Raw genomic sequence first — 24,926 nt, forward strand, 5'->3', positions numbered from 1 at the left:
TTGGAAACTGTCAAGTACTCAACAGGTCGCAGTTGCGGATTACCCGTTCCGGGATTTTTGCTGCTTTCGGAAGCCGACGCAGCCCCATTTGCAAAGCGATCCTTTGCGTTCAAGCACGGACGGTCCCGCCTGGCCCCTTCCGCAACCCGCGACCCACGGGAAGAGCTAGAGCAGTCGGAGTCCCTCCGGCAAGCGGACCCCGCAGGCAGCGCGGGGCGAGCGGTCTCGGCGCCGCCCGCGCTCGCCGTTCCACGCCGGGAGGGAGACGCCGGGCGTGGGAGAGAGCGGCGAGGGGGTGAGGGAGCGAGACGGCGCTGGCGGGCCAAGAGCAGACCAGAGAGGTGCCAGGAGCCGGGCGGATGGAGAGGAGACAAAAGCTGAACGGCCCGCGCTCCAAGTCGCCAGCTGCCGAGTGGAAAGGAGGAGCGAGGTAGGCAGGCGCGTGGTCCCGAAGCTGCCCCAGCGCCGCGCGGGACGCGCAGGACACGGGAGCGAGGAGGGGGCGCGGGGTCCCCGCGGGGCGCGAGCGGAGCCCTTTCCCGGTTACCTGTGCTGCCTCCGCCCTGGCTGCCCCTGTCCGGAGGGAAGATGCCCGAGCACTTCTCCCACTCCACCTGGCCCGCGAAGCACAGCTCCGTCACAATGTGCAGAGCCTTCTGGCACAGGCTGCTCACTCCGTCCTCCTTGTGGAAACTCATCGTTTGGCCTTTTGACCCTCAGTGAGCCGACTTCTGTCCCCTTCTCGTTACCTCTAGGCTGGCCCCTCTGCGCCCTAAGCCATATCCCGCCCGCGGGGACTTTGGCCAGAGAGCGCGCTGCTGAGAGGCAGCAACTCTTAGGAGCCCCAAGTTGGCCCCATGGCGCGAGCGGGGGGAGCCGAGGAAAGCGGAGACACGGGCGCGGGAACTCGCGCGAGGCGGCGGCGGCGAGGTTTGCGCCGACTCCCGGCCGCGCGGGCGAGCCGAGGCGAGCTGCAAAGAGAGCCCGGGCTGGGAGTGCGGAGGGGAGGGGGGAGACGGGAGAAAGCCAGAGCCCGCGACTCGCAGGAACGCCGCCGCCCCCCGCCCCCCGCAAGTTCCCGGCGCGTTTGTGTTTCTGGCAGGTGCCTGGGGGTGGCGCGTCCAATCGCAACCCGGCGCGGGCCCGGACGACCCGCGGCGGACCGCGCGGCTCCAACCCCCGCCACCGCAGTCAGCTGGGGAGCGGGTGGACACCCGACGGGGGGGCGGCCGGCGCCTCGGCTGAGTCCCCCCACTGAGCCCCGGGATGCTCTTCTTAGCGTGCAGCGTGGAGGAGAAATCTCGGCTTTCTCTGTACTTTTCTCAGACTCCGTCTCCCTTCACCCCAACCCCCTTGTCCCGTGTCCCTTCAACTTTATTGCAGACGCGTCCTCCTCTCTTTGCTCTATCCACTTCTCCTTTTCTGAAAAGTCATTCTGTCTGAAGAGAAACTGAAAAAAGTTAAATTTAAAAACATGGAGATCCATAGTCAAACCAGACGTCCGTAGGAGGAAGACAGACGTCCTTGGAAATCATTTTAAAAGTGATTTCTAACGATGATGATTGAGACAGACTAACCCTAGAGATCTTTTTATTACTAGTAATGAAATTCACTGTAAGGTACATTTACTTTCATACAGTTCAGATTTTCTTTATGCATAAATACTGTGAATGGGCAGATTTTAAATTCATTGCCTTTGATTTATTTTTTATTTTTTAACCTTCTTAGGAGATAAAATATGTTATTTCGATTACTCGTCAGGATTCTGTTGATTAATCCATGATTGGCAATTGAGAATGCACAACCTGACTCCCTTTATCCCTTTTACAGGTGGTTTAAATACTGAAAAGACAAGGCATGGGTTTAATGGAGAGGAGGGTTAAATTCAGATTCACACTCCTCTACTTACCGTGAAGACCTTGCTTTCAGGTCTTCATTTGTAAAATGAGGGGCTTCAATTCACCTGTTCTTACAAACAGGTGCATTGCAAACAGGTGCAAATCATTAAGGGAGCTAAAGCTGCAAAATAATGTTAGTAAACATGTGCCACAGGTTACAGTAAATGCGTTTACATTCTTTTTAAATTGTTTTCAGGCAGAGTGTGGTGCTGTATTATAATCTGAGGATTGATTTAACCTTTATTAGATGAGGATTCTTTATTTCTGAAATGAAATATCCTGAACTTGTTAGCATATTTTTACTAGTAGAATAGGTCGTCTTATTTTAAACTGCTTGACAGTTGATAAATTACTCTGTAAGGACAGGATGGTAAAGCTTGCTATACATATTAGGCATAGCATCCCAGTAGGTAAGCATTCATTAATTGAAGCATTTTGACCTGATTCATAGGATAATAACTAGGACTTTTTTTTTTATCACGAATTAAGACAAACTAAAATGTGCAGGCTTTATTTGCTTTTGTGTTTATGCACATTAATTTGGGTGGTTTTTAGGACAGATTGATTAAAGAAATAATTTCACTGTCATTTAAAAAATATTACATATCTATTGTATGTTTGAAGAGAAGTAACACACCTTAATAAGGCCCTTCGCAGTTGTCCTAGCCCTCCACGCCTCCATGACCTAGACAGACAGACCCACATATGTAAAACAACTTGCAATGCAATGCTGTGCTTTCATATTTACTGTTTGAACAAACTGTTGCGTGGGAGGGCCAAATGAGTAGTTTGTCTTCATTCTACTTACAAATGGTAATTGCTTAAGTGGAGTAATGCAGCAGATCTATTTAATGACCCTCTTATGTTTGATTTCGGTAAATATTAAGTAAAAACATTCTGAAAATATCCTCCTGGTATTTGCTGTGCCTGGCCTGTTGCTACTCTTACTACTGTTTCCGCAACAATCAGAGTTAATTTCACGTGTATATTCATTTGTATGAATTCATTTGTCGGAAATATTTTTGCTTTCATCTAAAATTAATACCATAATGATGGTTTTTGTGCTTTAGACCATCCCAGCTCATTAGCAGGTGAATCAAACCAGTTTTTCTTCTCACTTATTAACAGCTCTGGTAACAGTTTTGGGAAAAGTAGAAATTACAGGCAATGTAATTTTTTTCTATATTGAAGAGTAAGATGACAAGAATTCCAATTCCACAATCTTTAAAAAACAATTTTGCCAGCTATTGCAACTAACAAGAGCCTAACAAGTAAACCACACAATACAGATTTGCATATACTTCCCCACCCACACGCTGAAGGAGTTTCTAAAATAGTAAAAGAGGGGAGAGCAGGTTTGACTGATATTTACTGTGCACCATGTGCTGCTCAAAGTGCTATACTCCTATGAGACATTGATAGTCAACAAATACAGGTTTTAAGGGTCACCTTCACAGCTTCCTTCTGAGTGACCTCTGCCTTAAGTAGAGGAAGAACTGGTTTGGAGGTGAAGACCTGAGATAGTTCCTGTGTTAGCTAAGCTAGCCTCTTGAGTGGTAATTTTCAGTGAATGTTCAACACTCATTTCTTCATTTGCTCAGTCCTCTTCCAAATTTTTCTTTCTCCCCTTCCCATGGCCCTTTCAAAATTTTGAGGGGAAAGAGTTATCTCCTTTGGTAGAAATCTCCTTAAAGGAAGGGGAATTTGGGAATCATTACAAATTCAACTATTACTTGACCTTCAAGACAAGAACTAAGATGGTAAATGAGGACATCTCAGAACATCTGAGCTTTACCCTAATGAAGATCAGTGACAAACATTAAATTATAACTTAAAAAATCCTTACCTTCCATTTCTGTGTTCTACAGCTACTGTGTTTCCCCCAAAATAAGACCAGGTCTTATATTAATTTTTGTTCCAAAAGACGCATTAGGGTTTATGTTCAGGGGATGTCATCCTGAAAAATCATGCATGCTAGGGCTTATTTTCCAATTAGGTCTTATTTTCGGGGAAACACAGTAGCTCAGATTCATAAGAGCCCAATTATAATTCTAACTTCTTCTTGATTCAGAGAACGGCATCACCACTCCCAAATGGTGATGATGATGACCAGACTTCTAGTTTGCATGAGTGGGTATTGCTATTGAGAAGTACAGTTCTATTCTGACTCCAGATCCTTTTAATCAACCTGATTCATCACTCTGAAGGTTTGGTGTTCTCTCTTTCCATTGTGTTCACTTTGTTCATTTATCCTGACAGGTACTCAGTGAACCTTTCAAACAGACTCAGTTTTGAGTTCTTCAGTTTTGAGAAATTCTATTGATTTATTACTTCAATAATTCTCTGCCTATTTGTGTGTGTGTATGTGTGTGTGTGTGTGTGTGTGTGTGTGTGTATGTGTGTAGTCCCCTCACCAGAACTCATTTATTTTTGGATTTTTGAGTGCAAATTTTCGTTTCTCTTCTATTTCCATCTCTACCACCCCCTATTCTTTGTACTCTAATTTTGGGGAGATTTCCTTGACTTTCTCTTTTGTATCGTCTATTAAATTACTACAATTTCAGCTATTAGCTATAATAGTTTTAAGATATGCATACTTTTTTGTTTACTGATTTTTTTTATTTCTTATTTTATGGATGCACGGTCTGTATTTATTTCTCTAACCATATTAATAATGTACTTTTAACTCTCCCCTCTCTGATTCTGTCTTGTGTCTTTTTTCTGATTAACTTCCTTTTAAATATTTTTTGTTTAGTTGTTCTTCATGTTGTAGAATTATCTCAGGTGTCTGCTGATATAAATGACTAAATATAAGTGCTCTCCATTTATATTTCAGAGCACTGCAATATGGAGCTGAAATCCCAAGTACATTAGTAAGGCTTATAAACAAAGGGCTTAACTGAAGGGTAAGTCAGGGTATTTTGAATTGGAGCACCCCCAAATATTAGAAGGTAATATCTAATCTTTCATTAGGGATGTGGGGGTAATAATTAAAATCGGCTTTTACTTAACCCTCCATTTTCAAACTGGGGCTTCATTATTCCCTCTTGTAATTTTGGTGTCTTGGATTGAAGCCTTTCTGGTTTAATATCTTCAGGCTAAAAACTTTTATTTGCAAGTTTGGGGAAGGGTAATCACCTGACCAAAGAGTTGCATGGGTGGCAACTTGAGCCTAAAAATACCTTAAGAAGTGCACCAATTCCCCTATGTTAGCCTCTCACCCTACCCTCCATCTTCTACAGAATCAGTACAAGTTACTTCCATTTCTTTTTTTGTTTTTGTTTTTCTGTTGTTTTTTTCCTGAGGTTCTGTGAGGTGAAGCTGTCGCTTCTTATTGCTGTCTCCCTCTAGAGGTTTAAGCTCCCTCTGCTCAGCAAGGCTGTTTCTTCTTCTTTACCTGCTTCTATCTTATAAACCTACTGACATCGTTTGGCCTTTTGTCATCGTCTCCTGGGTCCTCTCCTATTCTTTTTGTCTTTTTATTGGTCTGTTGTCATTTCAGAAGGGACAGGAACACAAGCATGTCTCCAATCCATCATACATAACTGTTTAAAAGGCAATTCTGATTGCATCATTCCCAGTGCCTTCCCATTGAGATTTAGATATATCAAATATGTCGAAAGTGGCTTGTAAAAGCCCTACTCTACCTGGCATCTGCCTATTTTCTTTGTTCTTTTCTAAATTCTTTGACTTTGTGCTTTCTTTTCATTCTCTATTTCTCTTTTGTAGCACATGTAATGTAAGTCAAATAACGAATTTGACAATAAACTCTGGTAAGTGGAGAACCTTTCTTTCTTATCATTGCTCATTTCCATGTTTCCTGCACTGTGTCAGCAGTAATAGTCACTCAATAAATATTTGCTGAATCAATAATATGTGTCACTTTTTAACCTTGTCTTTTTTCTTCTAGTTGCCAGCAATAAAAGCCTTTACTCGCTTGTTTCAGAAATAGTAGGATATGGTAGAAACTGTTCTATTCCTAGGGAAATTGGGAAAAGATGGGTTAGAAGGAAGAGTGTGATGGTAGTAGTGGAATATGTCCTTCAAGAAGGCAGAAGGTGGTCATTTGTATCTTAGGAACAGATATTAACTTTTGAACACTTGCTTTGTGTCAGGTCTGTTATATATTTTATACATATGATTTAATAATGATAATTTATATTTACTATATAAAACCAAGTACTTTGCAAGATAATTGTTATAGTAACTCAGATATTAACTCATTTAGAACCGTGACAGGCATGGTTCTAAGCTTTTTACATATATTAACCCACTTAATTCTCACAACAGACTTGTGATATAGATACTATTGTTTTCTCATTTTACAGGTTGGAAAACTGAGCTACAGAGGGCTGCAGTAGTTTTTCTTAGGCCATATAGGCATTGGTAGTAGAGCCTGGATTTGAAGTAAGGCCTTAGTTTGTAGAATTTAGGTTCTTAAGTATTGCAGTGTGCTGCTGCTTCTCATCTAACCTCATGAGGTGCTTGTACAGTAGGCAGAACAAGATTAAAATGCTCTTCAGCCAGGCAGCTATAATTGATAAAAGCATATGATGATAAAAGCATGCCCTTTACCTATTTCCCCATTCACATTATCAACCAATCCCTGCCCTCAGAAGTTATGCCACTTAAAAACTTTGCATGTATCTTGTTATATTCTTCTCCTCTCTCGTATAATTAAAGAAGCATATGGATAGATGTGTGTATGAATGAATCGGTGTTGTTCTGTCTTGTCTGTTTCCCAAAAAGGTGCAGTTCTTATTCAACTGAAATCCTTCCAGTTCAACTAGGTACCTTTAATTATTTTAAATGACCATAAATTTTTCAGTGTGATGATACACCATAATTTATCCAACTGTTTCTCTACTCATGGGAATTCACTTCATTTTTTGTTACTCACCACTATGGATCCCTCTGTCATTTAGTAGTAGCACATGTTGTACTAGTGCATAGTGCGTTTTGTAGTAAAACTTTTAATATTTATTTACATACTTAGAATTTCATTTATATGATCTAGATTTCCAAGGAGGAGAATTCTGCTATATGAAATCACAGTCAATTTGTGTTTCCGTCAGAAATATGTAGCAATATCATTTTCTTTGCATCCCTTGCTTACAAAAATGATGTTCCTACTTTTAAATTCTTGCCATTATTTTGAGTACATTTTTCAAAGACTGCACTAAAAAATCATGAATGATATGGTCATATTTAGACATATTTGTAAATTTTTCTCTGTAATGTGTATGTATGTAAATGAAGTCTAAAAAGTTTAAATCATTTATTTTTAATAATAAAACAAGGAATATGGGGTAGCCATTAATTATCTTTTAACTTAGTGATTTCAAACCTTATCATGTATCAGAATTACCTGGAGCGCTGGTAAAAATATAAATTCTTGGCCCAACTTCCAGAGTTTCTAATTCAATAGGTCAGAAGTAGGGTCTGAGAATGTGCATTTCTGACAGTTTCCCAGGTGACAATGCTGCTGGTCCAGGGACCACACTTTGAGAACCAATGTTCCATATGGCCTCTTTAAAACCAAAAAGTAGTCCTAAGAATTTACATCAGAAGTAAGTTCCCCAACATTCATACCTGGTCAATTCAAATAACCAATCTAAAATAAAAGATTGAGTGTGTTAGTCAAGTTAGGTAGGAAAGCTCTGGTTTAAGTTCCATCATTTTGGAGCTGTGTGATAACTGTGTGATTTGAGTAAGTAACATAACTTACTCAAATTCTGTGAACCTAGTTTTTCTTTTCTAATGTAAGAATAATATTGTGTTTTACTTTCATCAGAGGATTGCCCTGAGGCTCAAAAGAGGCCATGAATATGGAAATGCTCAAAAAAACGTATCAAACACTATGCAAATACAAATCATCACCACCATGCTTTGGATTAGGATTATTTGATATGTAAACCCATTATAATTCATTTTTTTAATGAATTTTTTATTTCAGGTGTACAAAGCAATGTAATAGTTAGACATTTAAACCCCTCATAAAGTGATAACCTACCCCCCAAGCTACTACCCCTCTGACATTTTATATAGCTGTTACATTATCATCAACTATCTTCCCTATATTGTACTCCACATCCCGTAACTATATATACCTATATATTTAGTTATAGTTGACATTCATTATTATTCTCCTTCAGCTCTTCAGGTATATAGCACATTGGTCAGGCATCTACACAGTCTATGACATGATTCCTATGATAAGTCCGTGCCCATCTGGCACCGTACATGATCTTTACAACATTGTTGATTATATTCCCCATACTAGATCAATTTATTGCTCTCCCTCTTCTCCTTTTGGTACCCCTATAATGTGAATGTTGATATGCTTGATATTGTCCTGGAGGCCCCTTAAACTCTCCTCAATTTTTTGGATTCTTTTTTCTTTTTGCTGTTCTGGTTGCATGTTTTCCGCTACATTATCTTCTACTTCACTGGTTGGATCTTCTGCTTCATCTAATCTACTGTTGATTCCCTGGAACATATTCTTTGTTTCCATTATCGTATCTTTTATTTCTGACTGGTTCTTTTTCATGGTTTCCATCTCCATTTTTATGAGATCATTGAGCATTTTTATAACCAGTGTTTGGAACTCTGCATCTGATAGATTGCTTATCTCCATTTCACTTAGTTCTTTTTCTGGAGCTTTGTTCTGTTCTTTCATTTGGGAACTGTTTCTTTGTTTCCCCATTTTGGCTGCCTCTGTGTTTGTTTCTATGTATCAGGTAGGGCTGCTATGTCTTCTGGTCTTAGCAGAGTAGCCTTATGTAGTACACACCTACTACATAAGGTGTGCTGTGGGGTTCAGTGGCTTCAGTGGCTCACTCTTTCTGGTCACCTGAGCCATGCGCTCCAGGTGCGTCTCTTGTGTGGGTTGTGTGTGCCCTCCTCTTCTAATTGGTCCTTGGTTGATAATTGCACATCAAGGTGAGGGACTTACCCTTAGGCTCATTGGTTGTGAGAACTGGCCTTAACTACAGTGGAAGGGTTGTTGTGCAGAGGCTGACCCTACAGAGCAGGATCTGCCTCAGCAGGACTCTGGTGCCTGCCCAATCTGCCCTGTGGATGTGTCATATTTGGAGATGGCTAGGTGATGCTCCAGCTCATTTTGAAGCTGTCCAATGGGGGCACCAGCCCCAGGATCACCTTGGAGGGGATCTGCTGTGGGTCTACTTCAGCTATAGCCCGTGCCCCACCTAGGGACACCTGGCAGGAGCCAAGAAGAAATCCGCAGATGTCTGCCACCTGTGCTGTGCTTGGAAGTGCCTTTGAGAGGCCAAGCCGTGAACCAAGGCTGGCTGCCACTAATGCCAGTTTAGAGCTGCTCAAGCCAGATGCTGCTTGTCTGGGTTCCACAAACCTTTGAGAGACCCTAGGAATGTGCAGCTTGAGCCAAGGCAAGAGGCCACGGAAAGCAGCCTGGGTGTGACCAAAAGTTGGGCAGTGCCAGGTCTTAAATCGCCAGGGCCAGGCAAGAGACTCAGAAATGGCAGTCACCTGTGTTAGCACGATGGGAAGGAGGAAGGCTCAACAAAGAAACAATGGCCTCCACGAGCTCCTCCGTTCAGGAGAAAGCCACCTCTCCAGCCCCCGTCCCAAGCCAGACATTTCAATTCCCCATCATTTGTGCCTGCCACCTTTCCAGCTGCTGCCCCAGTGCTGGAGCTCAGAACGAGTGATTCCATTGGTGGGTAAGGCCACGCACAGTCACTTTGAGAGGAGCACCTGGCAGTGCAGCCGTACTGTCTCACTCAGTCACAATCTCCACTGGTTTCACAACCAAAAATTATGGAGACTTCTTTCCCCAGCACTGGACCTCTGAGCTTGAGTGGGGCTGGGATCTCTCCCTCCTTTAGGAGATGGAGGTACTCCCATAGCCAGAATAGCCCTCCCGATCTTTAATGGTCACACACAGGTGTGGAACAAGCCCACATCCTGTTCTGCATCTCTGCCCTTTCTATCAGTCAGGGGTGGGTTCTATACATCTGTAGTTGAAAGGCTTCAGTTCAGCTTGATTTTAGGCAATTCTAAATAATGGTTGTTTTGTAGATTAGTTGTAATTTCGATGTGGTTGTGAGAAAAGGTAAACACAACGTTTACCTACTGTGCCACCTTGGTTGTCTTCCTTGCAGTTTCTTTTGTGCATTTAAAATTAAAGAGGGAACATAAGGAAGATTACATGGAGGTGGGGGAAAGCAAGGTGGGGATTTTACAGTTCATTCTTATTACTCAGTGCCAAGGCTTTACTCAAACTGACATCTCATTTTTAAGTAAAACAGTTGAGACTCACACAGTCTTTGAAAAGTAACTGTATACCTTTTTCAAGAGGAGAATGATGAATAACCTCACACAGCACACCATTAACCTTTCTAAAATTCCTCTTGAGACAATGTTCTCTGATTTCTACTCATTTGGGAGATTCTAGCCCTCTTTGAAAAAAATGTATTTTTAAAATGGATGTATGATTAACATACAATATCCTATTTCAAGTATACATCATATTTATATACATTACAAAGTTATCCCCATGGTAAGTCTAGTTATCATCTGTCACCATACAAAGTTATTGCAATATTATTGACTATATTCCCTGTACTGTACATTACATCCCCATAACTTATTTTATACCTGGAAGTTTGCACCTCTTGCTTTTTTATCTGTTTACAATCTATCTTCCCCATTTTACAGTACAAACTCTGACTTTTTCACCCACTACATCTCCAGAACTGAGAACAATGATGGGCACAGAGTAGGAATAAAACAACAATTTAGCTTTTTAGTTACTAAATGAAACTGTTTAATATCTTGTAGGTAGGTTTTATCTGGGACTGACAAATTCGAAATAGGAGCTTAGATGTGCTATGACAATTTTTAAATACCCAAAAATTTAAACATTACTGGTTTATTTTGGAAAGTTTCAGGGAAGATGGATGCATTGATAAAATGCTTTGTAAACCACTGTGATTACAATGTATTCATTCATTGAACAAATATTCACGCAATTTATATGTGAGAAAATATACAGTATGTAAATTTCAGCAACTTTTAAATTCAAAGTTCTGTTCTTACAAGAAAACTAGCCTAGAACCAATCTCCTAATATCAAGTATACTTTTCCCATCAGAAGAGACAATAAAGTTGTGTTCTACTCTTGAGAGCAGAAGTAAGGTAAATGGTATAAGTTCCAGAAAGGCAGCTTTGGCTTAATATGATAAACGACTGTCTGAGAATTATTACTATTCTCACAATATTTCTGTGTTGTTTTATTTTCAGACCAACTGCTTTATTGAAAGATGAGGAGAGCCAAGCCCCCCTACTCCCACGGTGCAGGCGGTGTCGGCCTCAAGCTTGGGGCATCTCGGCGTCCTGCAGCCGGAGAGCTCCGTTTTAATTTATGAATAAGTTTTCTGCAGAAGCATTTGTAATCTTGGCTCCAAACATTAATGAGTAAGTACTAGAACATAGAATATGCCTATAAAATAAGGAGTATGTTGTTTTTCTGAGCAGTTGTTTTTTTAGGATTACCACTAGTTTCCATAAGGCTACATTTACAAAAAATATTTTGGTGATTGCTTTTTCTGGAATTGACCTCAAAGTCAATTCAGATGCTATCAAGAATACCAGAGAACTTCAGGATAACAGCATTTAAAACAAAACAAAACAAAAACTTAAATCATAATAGTGTAATTTGATTAAATATTTTATTTATCAATTTTGAATACTGGCTGCTAAGTCTTGATTGTAAGAACAAATAGATATTCGTACAAAAAAATTTCATGATAAAAACATTCCACAAACTAGGAATAGAACTGGACTTCCTCATCCTGATAAGGGGCATCTATGAAAAACCCCATCTAACATCATACATAATGGTGAAAGACTGAAAGCTTTTCTCTTGAGATCAGGAAATGATAAGGATCCCCACTCTTGCAATTTCTATTCAATATTGTACTGGAAGTTCTAGCTGTGGAAATTAGGCAAGAAAATGAAATAAAAGATACCCATATTGGAAAGGAAGAAGTAAAATAATCTCTGCAGAGGACATAATTTTGAAAATTCTAAGGAATCTGTATCAAAACAGTTACAGCTAAAATACAAGTTCAGCAAGATTGCAGTTTACAAGACCAATAGTTAAAACCTAGTGTATTACTGTACACTAGCAATTAACAATCCAATCCAAAATAAAATTAAGTAAACAGTTTCATTTTTAACAGCAAAAAAAAGAATAAAATACTTAAGAATAAAGTTAATGAAGAAAGTGCAAGACTAGAAAAGTACAAAACATTGTTGAATTAAAAACCTTAATTAATGAAGTATCCCGAGCTCATTAGTAAAAATAATAATAATCTGCAGATATAATGCCATTCGTGTAAAAACCCCAGATGTTGGGTTTTTTTTGCAGAAATTGATGGAATGATCCTAAAATTCATATGGAAATGTAAGGCACTCAGAATAACCAAAATAATATTGGAAAAGAAGTTGGAAGACACACACTTCCCATTTTTAAACTTACTACAAACCTCTACAGTAATTCAGACTGAGGTACTGGTATAAGGATAGACATACAGATCAATGGAATAAAATTCACAGTGCAGAAATAAAACCTTACATTTATGGACAATTGATTTTTTTAAGTGATTTTATTTTTTGTTCTGTATTTTGAATTAGTTTCAGGTGTACAAAACAAGGTAATGATCAGACATTTACACACCTCACAAAGTGATAAACCCAAGTCCATTACTCATCCGATACCATATATGGCTATTATAATACCTTTGACTATACTCCCTATGCTGCACTTTATTTACATCCTGTAACCATATACAAAGGTGTGATAATTAAGTTTGCGAACTTGTTGCCATGATGTTGCTAACCTTTTTTGATATCAGCGGGATTATTCATCATGAATTTGTACCAACTGGACAAACAATTAATCAAGTTGACTATTTGGAAGTGCTGAAAGGCTGCTCAAAAAAGTTTGACTAAAATTACCTGAACTTTTTGCCAACAATTCATGGCTCTTGCATCATGACAATGCACCAGCTCACACTGTCTATGAGGGAGTTTTTAGCCAGTAAACAAATAATAGTATTGGGACACCCTCCCTACTCATCTGATCTGGACCCCAATGACTTCTTTCTTTACTTGAAGATCAAGAAAATATTGAAAGGAAGACATTTTGATGACATTCAGGACATCAAGGGTAATACGACAACAGCTCTGATGGCCATTCCAGAAACACAGTTCCAAAATTGCTTTGCGGTATGGACTAGGTGCTGGCGTCCATGCATAACTTCCAAGGGGAGTACTTCGAAGGTGACTGTAGTGATATTCAGCAATGAGGTATGTGGCACTTTTACTAGGATGAGTTTGTGAACTTAATTGTCCAGCCTCGTATATGTATTATCCAAATTTTCAACAATAATCATGTATTATTTAATATAAAAACCTATGTATATAACAATAGTCATGATAATAGTAATAATGTTTGAAATCAATCTAAAGTTTACAAAGGGGCTTCTTTTAAGATTACAATTTTTATAACAAGGTATTATAGTTTAGTAATTAAGAGTTTGAGTCCCATAGACATCGTAGGTTTAAATCCCTACTGCTACTTCCTCTATAAGTATTCTTATGCAATAACCCTTCCATCACCTCAGTCATTTTCTGTAAACTGAGGATTGTAACACTTTATTTATGGGCTGAAGATTAAATGAGATAACGTATGTAAAGCTCATATCCTAGTGCTTTACATTTTACAGGAATTCGATAAATGGTGGCAGCCTTCCAATCTCCCTTAAACTTTCATAGACCTCACATCTATCTCGCCATTGTGATCATAAGAACATCCATGCATGTCTTCCTTAAATGCTTTGTTTTGAACTGCATTTCATTATCCTACATCGAAATAAATCTTAGATAAATCTAATCTCACTTAAATTAGATGCAAGGAACATCATGAAGATATATGAAAATTCTATCTCTATGTGAGCTCATGTTTCATTACCATTGGCATTATGGAAGAAAACAAATTCTACTTTAGATTTAAGTGTCTTTAGAATTCTTTCAGCTCACTGATTATTTTAAGTTGAAACAAGTGCCAGCCTGGTATTCAAAATACAACAACATATCAATGTCTGATAATTAAGGAGTCTATGCTTCCGTGGATTCACATGCATAACTCTTAGCAGAGTTAATAACAAATGAAGGCACACAATGAATTTCCTAGGAATTTAAAATAAAAATATGCTTCTGAATTGTTTTTAACTCAAGTATTCTGAGTACATAGAATAATTGTTACTCTGAAATATACACCTAAATATTGTGTGATTACAAATAGATCTCAGAAACTGTCAATGAATTCAAAGCACCTTGTTTTGTAAAGCGAAGACTGGTAATTTATGGCATGATTGTGGCTATAGAAAAAATACAAAATATTGCTATTGGATACTCCAAATCAGATACTTACAAATGGCAAGGTTCTGGGTGACCTTGCATTTGGTAACTTAGAACATTTTAGTCAAGCTAAGGAGTATAATGAAATTGAATAATTGTTCCTAACTGCACTGGGGAAAGAGAGAAAGAAAAAGGATGAGCTCAGAATTTCAAATTCCCAGCTCAGTTCTGCATAAATGATCTGAAACTTCTGTGTCTGCCTTGAGATTTAACTCCTGTAGTCATGGGGTTGAGATTTCTGAAAACCAAACCTATTCTATCTCCATGTAACTCATATTTCATTACCATTGGTTGGATTACAACACAAATGCAAAATTCCAAATTTTTTAGCTGTTCTCTATTAAAGTGAAGGAATTGACTGGGAAGGAATAGAATCCTGAAAATTGGAATGGGGACATATGGGGAGATCTCAATGAAGTTCAGTACATTGAGTGTCTAAATTCTGCTGAGTCTTCATTTCTAATAGAAGTGGCCCATCCACCCTTGTCTGAGGGTATTTGCTGTGCTTTGCCTGAATAATCTGTAATGACGTCTCGTGACGTAGTTGCCTGGTGAGACATCACTGATTCTCCTCAGGACATATCTCATCATGCCTTTGTTTCTAGACCTATAACTATTAGGTTGGTGCAAAAATAATTGGGGTTTAAAAGGTTAAAAATAATTGCAAAAACTACGATTGTTTTTGCACCAACCTAATACATGCTTAATACCTGAAAGGTAAGGTACAAAGTGTGACCCACAAAAAGATGTACTAGACACCAAAAGAACTACATGATGTTTTCCTTTTAGAGGGATAGAAATCTGGTGAATATGTGTGGAAATGTCTATTATGTGTATGGGATAAAGGTGGAAGGAACATAAAGTTAGATCGGGTCAAATTTATTGATAAGGGCCAACAAAGCAGAGATTCTGGATTTTGTGTTTTAGGTTAAGGGGTTAGAAAGGACTCTTTAACAGTTCATTTAATTGGTTGAAACATGGACCAAAATATGGCATACACTAAATGAGATTGAAATGCCAGAATTGCCTTGTTGTACTGTAGAGAAAAGTATCTAAAATCTTAGGGAGATCAAAATATTAGGGCAGGTTATCATGTAAGACCTGCTCAGCCTCCCAGGGAAGTGAAAAACACGCCTTTCACCATGACTGTGACAAAAAAATTGTGAGAAGAGCTTCAGCGTCCTTATAGAGCTCTGTTTGTTATTCTCAGTAGGTCGGAATTTAGAGTGGGAACTGCTTCTATTGAACTGGGATCCCTAAATGCAATGGAAATAATTGGATCCTGGGGTAGCAGGGGCCAAGTGATGGCACTTAATCACTAAAGACAAGCTGAACATGATTACTGTAATAAACAGCAGAGTCAAATTAGTAATCATAATAGTCTGACTCCCAGGGGCCTGTAGTGTTGGTTAGTTGATCACAATGTACCTAGAAAAGACATAGATGAATAGCACTCAATTCTAAATTGCTACGTATAAATGGAAGAGTTCTACGTTAAGTGAACCGGAAATTAACTTAAATCCTCATAAAAGTCATGGCTCTCCCAGATTTGAGTGTTTATCGACCCCGACTCCTTGAAGGAAGAGGGAGCTGGATGAGTACTCTGTAATGAGGAAGGACCTCACTACACTGCCCCCAATTTTTTCTCTTACTTTATCCCAGCCTTTCTCATAGGAACCTATAGACTTTCACCAGGGTGACTACGCATTGGGGAAAAGGAAATAATCAGACTTTTAGAGGAATACTGTACTGATTACTTCTAGGAGATGCAAAATGTTACCATTCTACCAGTCAGAGCAGGGGCTTGTGAAGGTCAGGTGATCAACTGCATTGTAACTCAGGTCTGTCTCACAGCGAGTCCTTTAACCTATCTTGTGGTAATTTCTCTAGTTCTGGAATGTATAATTAGGGTAGAAGTACTCATCAGCTTGTAGAATTCCCATAGTATTTTCCTGATCTGTGGAGTGAGGACTATTATGGTAAGAAGTGCCAAGTGGAAGCCACTAGAACTGCTTCTACCTAAAAAAAATAGTAAAGCAAAATCAATATTCCATTCTTGGAGAAATCACAAAACTTAGTGTCACCACTGAGGACTTGAAAGATTTAGAGGTGGTGATTCCTACCATAACCCCATTTGCCTATTTGGCCTGTTCAGAAAAACAGATATACCGTGTGTGTGTGTGTGGGGGGGGGTGTACACAATTTCTTATTCTCACTACAGTGCTGAAGTACATTTATCATCAGGTTATAGAATTAGAAATAGAGAAACAGAGAGGTAATGTTGCTTGCCTAAAGTTACCCACGTAGAAAATACTGGGGCTGGAATATAAATGTTGTTTATTCAGACTCTTAAAACATGTGACCTTTCTACTGCATGAACACTAACTAGTTCAGTCTTCTAGAGTGATAGATACTTGTAGACTTTCTTTGGAAATCTGTTTTCTTGGGTGAGCAAGCTTAAGAGTCACTGTCGCAATCTACTCAGAGAATGACTTTTACTTCACCATTGTCCTGCTGCTCTTTTACACTTTTTATAATTAAGGTTGCCCTTCTGGCCCCAGGGTGGCTACCCTCAATCTGTTTATAAAGTAAAAACTCATTTTTTCTGTCATATTTATACCCTTATTTGTTTCAGGAGGGGCAAAGGTCCTGATGCTTGAAATGACATTGTACTGAGAGGCCAGAGCAAGCCATGAGAAAGGACATAGCAGACATTTCTGCTTCCATATCAGAAATAGGAGGAAGTGAATTATATGCACTTCAAGTTTTATTTGACTTTCTAGGCAATGACTCTGAAGTTGGGGCAGGCAAACCTCATAGTTTACATTGAGTAGTTCCTGACTTTTAGGTCTTGAAGAGATGCTTCTACTATTCTGTAGGGCTATAAAATGTCCCAGTTTGATTTTTATTTGATCATTAAATAAAAATTAAACTAAATAATTTAATTTTATTATTTATAATTTAAATAATGAAATAAATTATTTAAATTCATGCATCTATTACCATGTGGAGTCCTAAAAGAAAATCGAGATTATAATTTTGCCTAATAAAATGGGTACAGATATATAAAGTTGTGCGTATTAACATTAAACGTCCAAATATAAATTAGTGGTATGCACCCTTGGACATTCACCAGAGTTATCTTCAGGGCTTTCTAAAATACTAACATGTAGATCATACCAAAGACCTGTGAATCAGATTATCCAAGGGTCGATTCCAGAAACCTGCATTTTTACAAAGTGCCACAGTGGCTTTCCATTCATGGCCAGGGTGTACAAATACAGAGATAAGAAAAAAGAGACTTTAAAATTTGTGTTAGTTAATTGAATTGATTGATTGTCTACCCTGCTCCCCCTTTGTGAGCCAAATCCTCCATTCCACACACGTATTCCTAATCATATATTTTAGGTTCACTCTTGTCACCACTTTAATTTTGGACTTCCTGTTTAACTCCACCCTCTCAGGCTTACAGGAACATTTTCTTTAATTCTGGCTTCTTGTTTTGCTTAAGGACTTTGTAAATCCCTGGCATATATTAGTTCTGGTTTGGTGAGTCTATTTTTAAATTGATTTTTAAATTCATGTATATTTAGTTTACAAATGGCTTAGCCCAGATTGTTTCCTTGAGTTAATTTGTTTGCTTGCTTCCTTGGAGGGAAAAAAAAAAAAGCCCTTTGAGAACAAATATAAATGGCTTATTTTCCATTATCTGAATTCTGGAAGAACATTAGAAATCAATTGTGCAGAGCCATCATATTGAAAAAAAACAACACACTCATTCTGAATGTTCTCATTTTAAATGTATTTATAAATATTTTTGCGTTGTTTTTTTTTTTATTTTGTGCCGATAATAAAATTCAAACATAGGCAACATATCTTTTATTTTTTTGTAACATGAATGTTGGTAAATGGACAAAATTGTGTTTGTTATATATGTGCAATTTTCTAATTAACATTTGAATAGCACAACAAATAAAAATGGAATTAAGATTGGAAAAATTTATTACAAAATAAGATCTCTTCTTGAGCTTATTTTTCATTTGAATTGAAATCAAACATAAAGGAAAAAGAATTATCTGGTTTGCTAGTCTGTACAGTGCAGCATCACTCTTCCGCAGATGGGTTTCTCACATATTATGGGGAGCAGCATGATGCTTTAGAGGAGAATTTAGATATTTATAATCACTGATAGCCTGAAAATTTTAATATATCCAACCTTATTCTAATCAGTTGAAAACTTCTAGACATGGTTATATTGAAAGAAAATGGTAAGTCCTTTAAAAGTGATCTTGCAATTTTTGTATAATTACAATTTTCTTGAATGTTTATATAATACCATATACTTGAATTTCATTGAAATGTACTATAATAACTAGAACAAGATCCTTTTAAAAGATACCTGCTCAAGAAATTTTACTACTTTTAAATTCTTCTGAATAGATTTTCAGAAAACACAATGTTTGTTGTGTAAAGGGTATATGTGGAAAATAATTTGATTAATTTATGGCACTTAAAGGTTTAGTAAAGCTTGTTGATCATCTAGATTCTTTAGGAAATATGTTCCATAAGTAATTTATGAGTGCAAATAATATTTCCATTTGTAATTCATGAATTCTGTTTTAATAGTTTGTCTCACTTTTTTGCATAAAACATTTAAAAAATACACTTCAAGAATGACAACATAGAAAATGGCAGGGTAGGGAACTCATTCCACTGAAACAAGTATTATTAAACTGACAAGAACTGACAGAATAAACTTTTTTGAAAAACTCTAGAATCTAATGAAAAACTAATAACAATCAGGGAAGTGCTTAATGAAGGAAAAGACTGCTAAATTTCAGCATTTAAGGAAATCTCTGTCAGGTGAATGGCTGAATGCAGGGATAATGAACCAGAGAATTCAGTGACTACATAAAACAAAGAAAGCAATTTTGCTAAAATAGCAAACATTGAGAGAAAGAAGAATCTGATTTCCGGAGTTCCCACATGGCATTATTCAAAATGTCAAGTTTTTAATATGAGGCATACTAAATAAATGAATAAATAAATAGATAAATAAATACTTCAGAAAAGTCTGGCCCATCCACAGAGGGGGAAAAGTAAATAAAGGACTGAAACCATAACTGAAAAGACCTTGGCATTGGACTTACTAGACAAAACTTAAAATCAACTGTCTTAAATTTGCTCAAAGAGCAAACCATTGACAAAGAACTAAATGAAATAAGGAGACTGATGTTTCAGGAAATACACAATATCAATAAGGGCATAGAAATTATAAAAAGGAACCAAATAGAAGTTTTGGTGAAAAAAAATAGATAAAATGCAAGTTTCACTAATAGGGATACACTGTATATTTGAGTAGGCAGAAGAAAAAAATGAATAAACTCAAAGATAGAACAATTGAAATTATCCACTGTGAGTAGCAGAGAAAAAAAAAGTGAAATAAAGTAAAGAGGTCCTAAGGAACTTTTTAGGAACTATTAATTGTATTAACATAGCATTATGGCAGCCCTAGAAAGGAAAAGAGAGTTAAAAAGGAAGAAAGAAAATGTGAAGAAATAATGGCTGAAAAACCTCACAAATTTGATGAAATACATGAATCTACAAATCCAAGAAGTTCATTGAACTCCAATAAAATAAAGTCAAGGAGATTCACATTGAGACACATTGTAATAAACTGTCTAAAGACAAAGAGAATATCTTGAAAGTAGCAAGAGAGAAATGATTCATTACCTACAAGTGATTCTCAGTAAGATTAATAACTGATTTCCCATTAGAAATTATACAAGCCAGAAAACAGTGGGATGACATGTTTACGATGCTGAAAGAAAAATGTCAACCCAAAATTTTGTATCTGATGAAACTGTTCTTCAAAAATGAAAGAATAATTATGCATTCATAGAGAAACAAAAGCTGTATATTTGTCCTACAAGAAATGTTAAAGGTAGTACTTTATGGTATAGTGAAAAGATAATAGACAGTAACTTGGAGACTTACACAGAAGTAAAGAACTCCAGTAAAGGTAACTATGTAAATAAATATAAAGCCAGAATTATTGTATGTTTTGTTGGTAACACTTCCTGTTTTCACATGTGATTTGAAAGATAAATGCATAAAACAATTAGTGACAGGACTCAACTAAAATCAGAAATGAAAGAATGTTCACCTGACACCATGGAAATATGAAGGATCATAAGAAACTACTATGAACAATTATATACCAACAAACTGAACAATTTAAAAGATACATGAATTCCTAGAAACATACAAACTACCATGGCTGAACCATGATGAAATAGAAAATCAGAACAGACCAATTAGTAGTGAAAAAAAATTGAATCAGTAATTAAATACCTCCCAACAAACAAAAGTCCAAGATCAAATGGCTTCACTAGTGAGTTCTAACAAACAGTCGAAGAAAAATTAATATCACTCTTTCTCAAATTCTTCAAAAAAATAGACGAGCAGAGAACTCTCCCATACTCATGAGGCCAGCATTGTCCTGATACCAAAACAAGAAAGGACACGACAAGAAAATTACAGGCCAATATCCCTGATAAACATAGTTGCAAAAATCCTCAATAAAGTATTAGCAAACTGAATTTAACACTACATTAAAATGATTAATTGGGATTTATTCCAGGGATACAAGGATTGTTCAACATTCGCAACTCAGTCAGTGTGATACACCACATTAACAGAATGCGGGGCAAAAAAATCATATGATCATCTCAAGATGCAGAAAAAACATTTGAAAAAATTCAACATTCATTTATAATAAAAATTAGTCTTTTCAATAAATGGTGTTGAAAAAACTAGACAGACACACGCAAAGGAGTGAAACTGTACCACTGTGTTACATCCTACACAAAAATTAACTCAAAATGGTTTAAAGACTTGAATGTAAAACTTGAAACTGTAAAACTCCTAGAAAAAAACATAGGTGGTAAGCTGCTTGACACATGTCTTGGCAATAATTTTTAAATGTGACACCAAAAGCAAACGCAACAAAAGCAAAAATAAAGAGCGGGACTACATCAAACTAAAAGGCTTCTGCATAACAAAGGAAAACATCAACAAAATAAAGAGGCAACCTACTTAATGCAAGAAAATACTGGCGAGTCATATATCTGATAAGGGACTAATATCCAAATTATATAAAGAACTTTGTACAAGTCAGTAGTAAAGAAACAACCAATTAGAAAATGGGCAGAAGATCTGAGCAGACATTTTTCTAAAGAAGACATACAGATGACCATCAGGTACATGAAAGATGCTTAACATCACTAATCACTGGGGTAATACAAATCCAAACTGCAACGAGATATCACCTTATGCCTGTTTCAATGGCTATTGTCAAAAAGAAAAAAACGTGCTGGCAAGGATGTAGAAAATGGGAACCCTGGTGCACTGTTGGTGGGAGTGTTATTGGTGCTGCCACTAGAGGAAACAGTAAGGAAGTTCCTGAAAAATTAAACATAGAACTACCAATCTAACAATTCTATTTCTGGGTATTTATCTGAAGAAAATGAAAACACTAACTAAAAAATATAGGTGCTTCGGGCAGTCTTGGAGCTAGTGGTGTTGATAGTTGGCATTGAGAGTGAAGGAAAGGACATTACCTGGCACTTGCAGGCAGGAGCACTCTTTCCCATCCCACCACCTGACAGGTCACAAACATGTCGGATAAAAGTGAATTAAAGGCAGAGTTGGAACAAAAGAAGCAGCAGTTGGCCCAAGTCAGTTAGGAAAAGAAGACAAAAGAGGAAGAAAGGGATAAAAAAAGAAAAGGAAACTGATTAGAAGACAGAAGCACTTGCTCCTGTGCAAGAAGAATCGGATCTTGAAACAAAGTGAGAGAAACTGAAGCATTGCTTCGAAGCATGGGACTAATTCCAGAATACCCCATTATCTCTTCTTCTACTAGGTCTCCATCCTTCAAATCTGTGAGCACTCCAAGTGAAGTTGGCAGCCAAGATTCTGTAGATGGTTCAGTGGGATCTAGACAAGGATATATTAAACTTGGAAAGGCTAAAATGACACAAATTGACTTTCCTCCTCCTTGAGAAATCATGACATACGAGGTCTAAAAATTAAGTTCACGAACTCATCCTAGAAAAAGTGCTACATATCTCATTGCTGAACATCACTATGGTCACCTTCCAAGTACTCCCCTTGGTAAGCTATGCACCAATGTCAGTGCCTAGTCCACCTTTCAAAGAGATTTTGGAACTCTTTCTGGAATGGCTATCAGAGCTGTTGTCGTATTACCCTTGATATCCTGAATGTCATAAAAATGTCTTTCTTTCAATACTTCTTTGATCTTCAAGTAAAGAAAGAAGTCACTGGGGGCCAGATCAGATGAGTAGGGAGGGTGTTCCAATACAGTTATTTGTTTACTGGCTAAAAACTCCCTCAAAGACAGTGCCATGTGAGCTGGTGCATTGTCATGATGCAAGAGCCATGAATTGTTGGCAAAATTTCAGGTTGTCTAACTTTTTCATGCAGCCTGTTTAGCTCTTGCAAATAGTCAACTTGATTAACTGTTTGTCCAGTTGGTACAAATTCATGGTGACTAATCCCTCTAATATCAAAAAAGATTAGCAACATCATTGGAACAAGTTCATGAACTAAATTGTCAGAGCTTGTACAAAGTAAACTCAGACTCTAGCTATGGGTCAACACAAAGAAGTCGTCTCCAGTCTGAGAAGATTTAGTGACTCCTAAACCACCTATTGAAAGTGAAGAAGAGAAATCTTTGAAAAGAAAGATGAGGAAAATGATAGTAAAGCGCCCCCTCATGAACTGACTGAAGAAGAAAAGCAACAGTCTTGCACTCCAAGAAATTTTTTTTAAGTTTCTTTGACCTTTCTACAAGAATTGTAGAAAGAATTCTTTTTGAGTAGATTGATATCTTCTTTGACTACAGGGGAAGAGATTTGGAAGACAAAACATGAGATATTCAAGCCTGTGCTAAACTGTCATTAAACCAACGATTTTTTGATGAATATTGGTGAAAGCATCGGGTTGTTAGTTGTTTGGATTGGTCATCTCAGTATCCAGAGTTACTTGTGTCTTCCTATACTAACAGTGAAGATGCTCCCTATGAGCCTGATGATGTGGCCCTTATATGGAATATGAAATACAAAAAACTGCCCCAGTGTGTGTGTTTCACTGCAAGCCAGCTGTGATGATTGCTACATTTGCAAAATTTCATCCAAATCTGTTTTTTTTTGTTTGTTTGTGTTTTTTTTGTGGTACAGATTCAGGCTAAATGGTGCCGTCAGATGAATGTAGCACTAAAAGAACCATGGTGAGAAGAACTCCATTGTCAGCTGCTGTGCTCACACATCCTCTATATTATATAAATGTTGTTGGAACACAAAATGCTCACAATCTGATTAGCATCTGTACTGATAAAAAAAATTGTTCATGGAATCTATACGTGCTTTCCCATCCACAGGATAGCATGGTATTGATTCATAAACAAAGGCAGTAGATGTGACATCTATGTTCTTCCCTGTTGGAGATGTCAAAAACTTTGTTGTTGGGAGAGAAGAAGGTTCTGTGTACAAGCATTCCGCCAAGGCAGCAAAGCTGGAGTCGGTGAGATGTTTGAGGGGCATCGAGGACCAATCACTGGCATCCATTGTCATGCAGCTGTTGGAGCAGTAGACTTCTCACATCTTTTCGTCACTGCATCATTTGACTGGACCCTAAAACTTTAGACAGCTAAGAATAGCAAGCCTTTATACTCCTTTGAAGAGAATTCCTACTATGTTTATGATGTTATATGGTCACTCCCCACCCAGCCCTGTTTGCTCGTGTGGATGGCATGGGAAGGCTAGATTTGTGGAATCTCAATAATGACACAGCGGTACCAACTACCAGAATTTCCTTGGAGGGCAATCCTGCCCTTATTTGCGTAAGATAGAATCATTCTGGAAAAGAGATTGCTATGGGTGATTCTGAAAGAAAGATTGTTATATATGATGAGGGAGAGCAGAATGCTGTCCCCTAAAATGATGAATAGGTATGATTCAGCTGAACACTCAGAAATTGGTGCAAACTGACCTGATAAAGAGAAGGAGGCTGCTACCCAAATCCCCGCGTAGCTCCTGAAAAGGGGATTTGTAGTCATAGTGGATTTGGAGAAGACTCTAAATAGATCCTAAGACTATTTGCATACTTCTGTCTAAATGATAGTTAAAAGGAAATTTTGTGTGTTGAACAATGGATTTAATGCAGCAAGCAAATCTTAAAATGTCCCTTTTTACATTTTGGATTGGTGTCATTTTTAATAGAACTGATTGACTTTACTGAATGCAGCCATTTTTGAATTTGTCTACACGGGTGTATATTTGGTATTAGTTATTCTTTTGAATTATTTTCAACTTATAACACTATGTACAGTTATTTCTAAACCACAAGTTAAATAGTTCACATATTTTTAAATAATCATAATTGCCTGTTGCACTATTAATGTTCTCACTAACTGTAATATATAGGAAGATTTTTTTATTCTTAACCATAGCATGCATACATCTATCCAAGTTAC

The 24,926-nt window shown here is 37.8% G+C and overlaps 1 protein-coding gene and 1 pseudogene across 2 annotated transcripts in view; one reads left to right on the forward strand and one right to left on the reverse strand.

The window, feature by feature from the left end:
* The window catches only part of SYT10 (synaptotagmin 10), a 63,282-nt gene extending 62,461 nt beyond the window's left edge, over positions 1–821 (reverse strand). The window contains exon 1 of the mRNA XM_081061041.1: positions 548–821. Within this exon, the coding sequence (XP_080917167.1) occupies positions 548–698 (151 nt within the window). The 5' untranslated portion in view covers positions 699–821. The remainder of the gene's footprint in view (positions 1–547) is intronic.
* A 21,226-nt stretch (positions 822–22,047) lies between these two features.
* Positions 22,048–24,401, forward strand: LOC308502774 (cytoplasmic dynein 1 intermediate chain 2-like; annotated as a pseudogene). The gene is made up of 2 exons: positions 22,048–22,452; positions 23,033–24,401. The product of its transcript is annotated as a cytoplasmic dynein 1 intermediate chain 2-like (transcript).
* Positions 24,402–24,926: the final 525 nt, after the last annotated feature.

Source organism: Rhinolophus hipposideros, assembly GCF_964194185.1.
Source record: "Rhinolophus hipposideros genome assembly, chromosome: 9".
NCBI lineage: Eukaryota > Metazoa > Chordata > Mammalia > Chiroptera > Rhinolophidae > Rhinolophus > Rhinolophus hipposideros.